Below are 9,510 nucleotides of genomic sequence, written 5' to 3'. Positions count from 1 at the left end.
AGTTCCCTCAAGAGCCCCATTTGAAAGTCAGTCCTCAACTAGGCAGTGCCAGTGAGGTCCCCTAAAACACCCTGGGAGCTACCAAGTGTTCCTGATTGTCCCCAAAGACATCTGGGTTCCCTGGAGCTCCCCTGAAAAACCTGGACAAAGCCCAGCCCCTCTCCCATCAAAATAATTGCCAACCCTCAAGGGCCATGCCTCAGCCACAGCTTGAGGACTGGAAGCATCTTGCAGGATGTGCCCAACAGCCTCTGCAGAGTCCTGCCCATCCCCAATACACAACAGGGACACTTTCCCCAGCACACAAGCAGGGCCTTGGCATCAGCAGACCCAGCCCTGTATATGCATCCCCAGCTCCACCAAATCCCCTCCGCCAAAAAACCAGCAAGACCAGCTCAGCTTATTTTGCTTTTATTTTGATCAACAGTGGTATCTCCACAGTGCCATGTCCTCAGTTTGCGCTCATTTTCTGCCAAAAAGACACAGGGGGGGCATGGTAAGACCCTCAGTGGGGCAAGAACAGCCCCTGTGTGGGGTTGGGGAGCAGAGGAAGAGGCACCCACCTCGTTGATCCAGTCGATGTAGGCGGACACCCGGGTGAAGACTGTTGGCTTCCTTTTCGTGTTGCAGCCGCGGGCGGAGCCGAAGCTGACGATGCCCTCAACCTCCCAGATCCCATCGTCACGCTGGCAGTTCAGGGGGCCCCCAGAATCGCCCTGTGCGGAGAGACAGAGAGACACTCCATGCCATTGCTCCTGGGCACCCTGCCAACACTCCCCTCATCCCTCCCAGCCATCCACCACCATGGCTCCATTCCCTCTCCTCCCAGTGCCCACGGTACCCCACCATTGGGGCACCCACCACATGCAGTGCCCACACTCACGTTGCATCCAGAGGTGATGCCGTCGCCGCCGGCGCACACCATGGTCTTCTTAACAGTGCTGCCCCACCAGTCCCACTGGGAGCAGGTCTCATAATCCACCACGGGCAGCAGAGCCTGCTGCAGGATGGTGGCCAGGGGCCCGTTGGCTGCAATGAGAGACAAAGCTTGTATCTCACACCCTCTGCCTGCATCCCCTTTCTGGAGACTCTCCTGGGGACACTCCACTTACTCCTCATGCTTCCCCAGCCGGTGACATAGCAGGGGTAGTCATTGGGCAGGATCTTGTCAGCAGCCGGCAGGCAGGCGACACGGACGGTGTCAGTCTCCTGCACCTCCTCTGCCAGCTTGACCAGGGCAATGTCGTTGCTGCAAGGAGACATGAAAAATGGTGGTCCCTGTCCATGGGAACAGGGTCCCTGGGCAGGAGAACAGGGTACCATGGCCACACCACCCATGACCCAGCCGTGATGCACCCAACCCCTACCGAATGTAGTAGTCATCCCAATCCTCATGGACGATGATCTTCTCCACAGCCACGGCCACAGAACCAGGCTCGTCAGCCTCTGACACGTCCTGCCTGCCCAGCGCCACCCGGTAGGTCAGGGAAGAGCTGCCAGGGAGAGAGTGAGTGTCAGTCCCCACAGATATCTTAGCTGCATGGCACAGATGCCCCCCAGCACCCCAACACCCACCTGATGCAGTGGGCAGCTGTCAGCACCCACTGGGGGGCAATGAGGGTCCCACCGCAATAGTGGTTCCAGGATCCAGAGCGGCTGTACTGGAGTGAGATCTGCGAGGGCAGAGGCACAGGGTCAGAGCAGGAATGTCCCCATCCCTATCCCCATCCCTGTCCCCATCGCTGTCCCTGTGCCCCTCACCTGCCATGGCCAGCTGTGGGCTACAGCATCTTCACCGCCCACCACGCGGGAGCTCAGCTGTGGTGGCACGGCCGGCTGACCGCATCCGTAGGCTGTGTGACACTCGGCAAAGGGACATCAGAGGCTGCCTGTGCCCATGCCCAGGGCAGGGCAGGAGCCACGTTCCTGCTCCCTGCCCTGACCCTTCCCCATGCCCTGCACCTACCGTAGCCCAGCAGCACGACGAGACAGATGGCTCCCAGCATGGTTGTGCAGAGGAAAGAAGAAGTGGTGGGGCTGCTCACCCCTCTTATAGTGTCTGGACTGCTGGGGACCTTGGAGTGTCCCTGCTGGCTGCTGACACGTGGGGACTGTCCCACGCTCTGGGCACAGGGTCTCCTCAGCCCCATCACCTGCTCTTATCACACTCATGGTCCTGCCTGGGAATGGACACATCTGCCCCTCATGGTGCTGGCACCATGCTGGGACATGGCGGGGACACCTGGCTCTGCTCTGGGAAGGGGCAGGTTCCCTGATGGGACACAGGGTCACTCCCTCCTGGGGCAGCCCCCCACCCATGATGCTGTCAGTGAGGGGCTGGGCAGCCCTGCTGCCCCCCAGCCCTAAGCAGTGACTTCCCCAGGACACTCTCTGTCCCCAGTCCCTAAGTTGCCCAGGGATAAGGTGTTCCCTGTCCTGAAATGCTTATCACTGGGTATCTCTGAGTCCCTATCAGGGTTTGTTCAGTTTTTGTACCCATCCTTGGCATGTCTGGGTGATTGCTCCTGGCTGCTGCCTTGGCTCATGTGGCATCATCGTGGGTGCTGGTGGAACGTTCTGTAGTCAGGAAAGCCTGGGGGTGAGTGGCTGTGCCATGTATGACTGCCAAGTGTGTGACAATTTGGGTGGATTTTTGCTTTGCTTTATGTGTCATTTTAGATTTTTTGTTTATGGTTTGAAGATAACTGTGGAAGTTTATTTTTGGGTGTTCTTTTTGTATATTTGTATCTTGGGTTAGTGGTGGGTGCCCCAGGACAGTGATGGAGGCCCATGCCCACATGTGGCAGGAGAAGAGCACCTGGACAGGTGTGGCTACTTCTGCCAGAGGGAGCCAGGACCAGCCAAGCACCCCAAGGGGCCCCAGCAGGAGTCAGAATGTGGCTGGAATGGCCTTGCCTCTGCCCAAGATTTTCCAAGAGCTCAGTGGCACATGTGTCTCCTTCCCCATGGCCCTGCTGTGTGAGAATCTGGGTTGCCCTCTTCTGTGTTGGCTGCTACTGCACAGAGCACCTGGGGTCAGAATCCGTGGGTCTCTGGGCTTTATATAAGTCCAATCCGGCTTGCTCAGGACTCAAGCCCACACGGAATTGCATAGATGGAGGATTAAGGACTGAGAAGCGCTCTATGCCACGTGGAGATGAGTATCCAGTTTATTCCAGGACTCTTCTGTGGCTGAGACCACCCAGGAAGCAAAGAGGGCGGGGCCCTTACCTGCTAGGTTTTTGTACCCCAGGGAGAGGGGGCGGGGAAGGAGGACTGTGGCCAATGGGATGCCATTGGGGAGGGGTGAGGGGAGGGGCCACCCATGGCACAGACCACCAAGGAAAAGAGGTGGGTATGGGGACAAACCATGTGATGGGGAAGGGGGAGTAAACTAGGGTAAAAACACCAACTACATAAGCTATTTAGTACCTACCATACCTCCACCTTTTCTGTTAACGAAAATTAGAAGGAAATGCGTTGGACTATTTCTACTGCTGATTATGAATTTGTCCACCACTCATGGTTTGCAGGCCTGCCCATTTGCTTTAGTTCCACAAAGTCTGAGCAGGTTACTTTAGCGGTACTGGAGACCAAACCGTTGATAGCCTTTAAAAGTATGCGACGTAGAATCCCAAATGCTAACATGACTAGGAAAAGAACAACAAAAGCCAGCAAAATTGTCCTAATAATAGAGGTCCACCACCCCGAGAGTCCCCAGTCCTTGAACAGTCTGCTGAACCAGTCCTCAGATTCCTGCTTGACTCGTCCAATCAGGCTTTTCACTTCTCGGAGAGCTGCATGGACGTTGGGTGCTTTTGATGTTAGGTTCATGCAGCACAGCCCCTCAAATTCCTGACACTTGTGTCCACGCAGCAGCAGGAGGAAATCTATTCTATGGCTGCACGACTTTGGTGTGGCCTGCCCAGTAATCTCCTTGTCCTCTAGGAGGGAGCTGGTTGCCGTGGATGTCAAGTTTGCCTGTTTGACTACCCAGCACTCTAGGTGGCCAATTCACCTAGAGCTTTGGCTGCTGCAACCCATGGAAGGAACAGGGATACAGCAATTCTTTTTGACTTGGCCCAATGGAAGATTTCTGCATCACAATTTGGGTCCAAATTGTCTACGCTTCTCTTATTAATTTTCCTAACCAAATTGTTCTTTTGAGTCCATTCACCAATCGTGGTTTGGTTGGGTGCTGACAGGGACAACCGCCCAAGGGTACATGGCCCTCCTAAAAGCCAAGAAGGGATTCCTGCCCATGCCCGGTCCCCACAAATTAAAAACAAACCTTTTGGGAGGCTTTTGGAACGTGAATGGTATGGATTGTCTGCTACAACATGGCTTAAAACCTTACACCACCTTTTGGCAGTGAATTCCTCTTGATACTGTTTAATGTTGTAAAAGGTTTGGTGTTGGAACGTAGGATGAAGAAGCATATGCAGTATCATGCAGGGGAGGAGCCCAACAACTCTAACTCTTGAGGCTCCTGAGCAGCTCTGGGTAGCTTTGGAAGCCACTCCTCTATGGGGTTTTTAATCACTACAGCTTGCTGATGACGGATATTATGTGGTTGTGTGTGATTTGGTTTGGGACTTGGGAGAGGTATAGGCATATCTGATTTGTCTGTGAACTCTCCAGCTTGCAATGGAATCCCTACCAGGCAGGTAGACATTGGGTCTTTCGCTGCTGCTGTGGATGGGCATATATTTTCTTGCTGGAGCATCTGTGCCAAGGTCCAGATGTTTTGGCGTGGCTGAGGAATGATCCATGCAGCTGTCAGACTGCTCAGGGTGAACAGGATGACAACTCGGACAGGGCTCATCGTGAGGTTAGGTGGGAGGTAGATTCTCTGTTCTAACAAACATTTTTTCTTTAAAAAACACATACAAGTTCATGGGTCTGCTGGAATGCAGCTAACTTTCTCAGGAAGATTCGTCCTTTTTCCGGCGGCGTCTTCTCTTGGAGGCAACAGCTGCTTGCTTCCTATCCTCCTCTGCTGGAGCTGGATTTTTGGGGATGAAAGGTTTTACCCACTTTTGGCGTATCCATTGAGGGCCTGAGGGGCCGGATACACATGCATAACCACGTCCCCAGGTGACAAGCTCATAAGGCCCCTTGGTTTCCCAAGTTTCTGGGTCCCGAATGAGAACTGGTGGACACGGTGACAACTTAAACTGGTTGTTATTATTGAAATGACATATTACTGGAGGATTCATGTTTTCAAATGAACAATTCAGAAAATTTATGGTAAACAAGGCTTTGCAGAGCTTTTGTTGTGGAGTCATCCATGCTGCGGAATTGCCCTGCCTAGACAGGACTACTTTGAGTGTATGATGGGCATGCTGGATCACAGCTTGACCTGTGAGGGAGTGGGGAATGCCTGTCTTATGCTCCACTCCCCATTGCTGGACAAACTCTAGGAACTCCTTGGAGGCATATGCTGGGCCATTGTCAGTTTTAATTTCCGTAGGGACAACCCAATACTGAAAAGGCTTGCAGCAAGTGTTGTTTGGCATGCACAGCCCTTTCCCCTGCGTAGGCAGAGGCATAAACCACACCTGAGTATGTGTCTATGCTGACATGTATGTGTTTCATACGACCAAAACTGGGAATGTGTGTGATGTCTGTCTGCCACACTTTGCAGCTCCCAAGGCCTCGAGGGTTAACACCAACACCTGGGGATGGCACTGCCTGAAGCTGGCAATTGGGACAGGTGGCCACAATGGCTTGAGCCTGACTGCATGTTAACTGGAACTGACAGATTAGACCCGGAACATTTTGATGGTATTGTTGGTGAGTTAGCTTTGCCTGTTGAAAGATGTCTGGAAGGCATGACATTTCTGCTAGGGCAGCAAGGGAATCTGCCTTGCGATTCCCTTCTGTGATCTCACCTGGCAGATCGGTGTGTGACCTCACGTGCATCACATAGAAAGGGTGCTCCCACTGCGAAACCAAATGAATTAGTTTTGAGAGCAACCTGTGGAGATGCCCATCCTCGATCTCTTTGAGAACTGCCTGCTCTGCCCTGGACACTACTCCCGCCACATAGGCTGAATCAGTAACCAAATTAATTGGCTCTGAAAACTTTTCAAAGGCTCTTACAACTGCAGCTAGTTCAGCAATCTGGTGCGACCTCTCCACAAATTCAACATCAGCTTCCCAATGCTGGGTTTGTGGACTTCTGCAAGTCATCGACTTGTGGGATGCTCCGGACGCGTCAGTGTACACTGTAAGCACCTTGAGTGGTCTACGACTCCTTTTCTCAGGAGCAATGAGGAGGAATTCCTCGTTGAACAGCTTGTGTGACAGAGCCTGGACTGAAACCTGTCCACTGTAGCTGTCCAGGGACAGCTGGAGACTGGCATTGCTCTGGAGCAGGTCGTTGAACCTCTTGTTGTTCAACCTCTCGGGAGAGCTCTTTCCCTCCTTAGCAAGGTGGACTGGAATGTGAATATACTCAAAGTCACAACTGGCCAGCTCATGCAACCTTAACCTGGCCTTCCAGATCAGCTGAGCTATTAGCTCCTGTGGCTGTGTGATGGTTTTGGATCGCTGATGGGAGAGGAAAACCCACTCTATGATTAGAAGTGGATCCTTTTGTACCTCAAACCACTGAAATATCAACCCGTCTATGTGTGGTAACTTGCCCAAAACAATGAATTCATAAGGTAGCTGGGGCTTATAATGATGAGCCTGCCTCTCGGCCAAAGCCTTCTGCACTTTTTGAAGGGCGATTTTTGCCTCTGGGGTCAGCTCCCTGGGAGAGGCTAGCTCTCTCTTTCCTTTCAGTAAATTGAGAAGGGGAGCTAGATCCCTGTTGGTGAGACCCAGCCAAGGCCTGACCCAGTTCAAAGAACCACACAAGGAATGGACATCTGCTAGGGTTTTGGGATCGGTCCTAATTTCCAATTTTTGCAGAACAATGGTCTGCGCAGTGATTTGCAAGCCCAGATAATTCCAAGGGGGCATCCTCTGAACCTTGTCTTCCTGCAGTTGGAATCCAGCAGAGGTTAAAGCTTTAGCCACTAGGTCAAGTGTGTCTTGGAGTATTATGTCATCGGGGGCACACACAAGCACATCATCCATGTAGTGTAGGATGATTGCCTCCTTTTTCTGGGCACGCACTGGGGACAGCAATGAAGCCAGGTAACCTTGGCAGATGGATGGACTGCATTTCATTCCCTGTGGCAATACCTTCCCCTGTGCATTTCATTCCCTGTGGCAATACCTTCCAGGGGTAGCGCTTCATTGGGGCTTTTTGATTGGTAGTGGGAACCGAGAAGGCAAACTGTGATGCATCCTTCGGGTGTAGGGGAATATGGAAGAAACAGTTCTTGATGTCTAGGACAGCCAATTGCCAGTTTTGGAGGAGCATCGTCGGGGAGGGCATCCCTGGTTGGAGAGACCCCATGTCCATTATTCTCTTGTTTATTTCTCTTAAATCATGGAGGAGCAGCCACTTGTCCTTCCCTGGCTTTTTTATTACAAAGACTGGGGAATTCCAGCAGCTAGATGTCTCTTCAATGTGTCCTTTAGCATATTGTTCTGCTACAAGCTCCTCGAGTGCCGCTACCTTTTCATTAGTTAGTGGCCACTGTTTTACCCAGATTGGGTAATTTTTCAGCCATGTTAACTCGTGGATGGGGCGCTCGACAGTGGCTACTTTAAAAAATCCTGGGGTGTCTTTGGGATGACCAATTTGACCTCCCACTGGGACATGGTGTCGCTACCCCACAAGGGAGCTTTGTAATTAGTAACAAATGGACGGACACTGGCCAATTTTCCATCTGGTCCCTCAATTTGCACAATGCTCTTTGATATCTTTGCCAATGTGAATCCTCCTACACCTTGGATTTGACCAGCCACGGGCTGCAAATCCCAATGTGACGGTCACAAACTTTCAGGTATGATTGTTACATCTGCCCCTGTGTCAAGCAACCCTTCCACGTAGAGGTTTTATGTTCCACACATTAGGTTGCATCCCATAATGGGTTTGTCCTCGTCAACAACTTCTGCCCAGTATACGCCTGGTGCTTTGTCATCTACTGAAATTTCTGCTGGAACAGGAATGGCCTGGGCGATGATTTGCCCCTTGGCCAAATAGAAGGGTGGTTGTGGATAGCACGCCAGGAGAATGAGGTTAGGTTGTCCCCTTTGATGGTCATGGGAGCCAACTCAATCTCCATGGGTGTGTGTGCAGTGTCCCCAATAACAAAGTACTCACTGTCCCATCGTGTGAGATCTTTTATCAAGTTCTGCAAGTCCTCTGGCAGATCCACTCCAATGACCGTCCACTGGGTAGACCTGAAAGCAAAAGCTTTGGTGGTCACAAGCTTGAAACGCTTGTGAGACCACCAGATTTTATCCTGTAAATGGCTATTTCGTGTTCCTGCATCCTGCTTCCCTTCCTCCCCCTGTTCTGTTTTGAGGGAGGTTTCCCCCTCAGGGAAGCCCGCTGCATTTATGTCGTGGCGCCGGGCAGGTGGGCTCTGGCATCAGGATTTTTTGGTGTGAAGGGTGTCTTTAGTTGCTGGCTTTGGGGGCAGTCCTGGGCAAAGTGTTCTGGCTTTTTGCATATGAAGCAAAGGACATGTTGAAGTTGTTCTGGTGACATCTGTTGCCTCCTGACTCCTGGAGATACAGCTGCCACAGTTTCTGGGTTTGTCAGCCTTGACCACACTTCCTGTGCAGCAAACAGTTCCACCTTCCTAGCACAGGCTTCCATCATCTCTGCCAGTGTAGGCGGGGGGTTGAGAGGCAGTCCCAGGAGCAGCCTGCTGCAGACTTCATTGGCCATCTCTTTCACTATCTCTATCTGTGTCTTGGGGTCCTGTACTTGTCTCTCAATCTGTGCACGGAATCAGTCGACAAACTGCAAGAAACTTTCTGAAGGAGACTGTTTAATGTCAAGGAAACTACCACTAGCTTCAGCAGTTGGTAGCTGGTTAAAAGCCTTATCTGCAGCATTTGAAATCTTATTTAGAGTGAATTTTGACAACACTTGAGCTTGGTCCTCACGCTTAGCCCACTCCCCTTCGCTGCACAAATGCTCATAAATAATGCTATTATTTTCTAAATCTTTGGCACCTTGAGGGGTTTGTTTAAGTTCTTCCACGAGATCTCTGAGAGATCTCTTCCAGGAGCTTACCCACAGATTGAACTCTGATTGGGTAAGCAGGCACCGGAAAAGATCTACAAAGTCAGCAGGAACAAATTCAAGGGATGTTACTGTAGCTTTCATAATGCTTCTAAGAATTTCACTATGTCTGCCAAATTCTAATTGACTTTTGCATAATTCACTCTTTGAGTGACATGAGAAGAGCTGATAGGTTCTAGGGCCGGTCCTACCCCCCGTGTATTGAACAGGGGCTACCAAGGGGATGACTTCTTCCTCTTGGTTTTGGACTTCAGGATTTCTTCCTTCAGCCCCACCCCTGTGGGAGCCGGCAGGAGGACCACCCCCTCCCCCAGCCCCACTGCCTTGGGAAGCAGGTGGGAAAACACCCT

The 9,510-nt window shown here is 51.7% G+C and overlaps 1 protein-coding gene across 1 annotated transcript; it reads right to left on the bottom strand.

Moving 5' to 3' along the window:
- Nucleotides 1-397: 397 nt before the first annotated feature.
- Nucleotides 398-2,269, bottom strand: LOC131092685 (chymotrypsin-C-like). The gene is made up of 8 exons (XM_058039511.1): nucleotides 1,967-2,269; nucleotides 1,762-1,853; nucleotides 1,576-1,673; nucleotides 1,368-1,493; nucleotides 1,113-1,249; nucleotides 884-1,029; nucleotides 564-716; nucleotides 398-469 (listed from the first exon to the last, which is right to left on the bottom strand). Exons 1-8 carry the CDS (start codon nucleotides 2,148-2,150, stop codon nucleotides 452-454), a joined length of 954 nt encoding a protein of 317 aa, XP_057895494.1. The 5' UTR covers nucleotides 2,151-2,269; the 3' UTR covers nucleotides 398-451.
- Between the last annotated feature and the right edge of the window lie 7,241 nt (nucleotides 2,270-9,510).

This window comes from Melospiza georgiana, chromosome 22 (genome assembly GCF_028018845.1).
Source record: "Melospiza georgiana isolate bMelGeo1 chromosome 22, bMelGeo1.pri, whole genome shotgun sequence".
Lineage (NCBI taxonomy): Eukaryota > Metazoa > Chordata > Aves > Passeriformes > Passerellidae > Melospiza > Melospiza georgiana.
The sequence above is the reverse complement of the archived record's forward strand: the minus strand, read 5'-3'. Positions and strand labels throughout refer to the sequence as shown.

What these genes read in the sequence shown, in the direction of transcription:
- LOC131092685 (XM_058039511.1), bottom strand. Translation starts at nt 2,150, where the DNA reads ATGGGGCTGAGGAGACCCTGTGCCCAGAGCGTGGGACAGTCCCCACGT. An exon ending in ACAGCTGCCCACTGCATCAG is followed by an intron (nt 1,494 to 1,575) that starts GTGGGTGTTGGG and finishes TCTCCCTGGCAG; the next exon opens with CTCTTCCCTGACCTACCGGG. An exon ending in TGGGATGACTACTACATTCG is followed by an intron (nt 1,250 to 1,367) that starts GTAGGGGTTGGG and finishes GTCTCCTTGCAG; the next exon opens with CAACGACATTGCCCTGGTCA.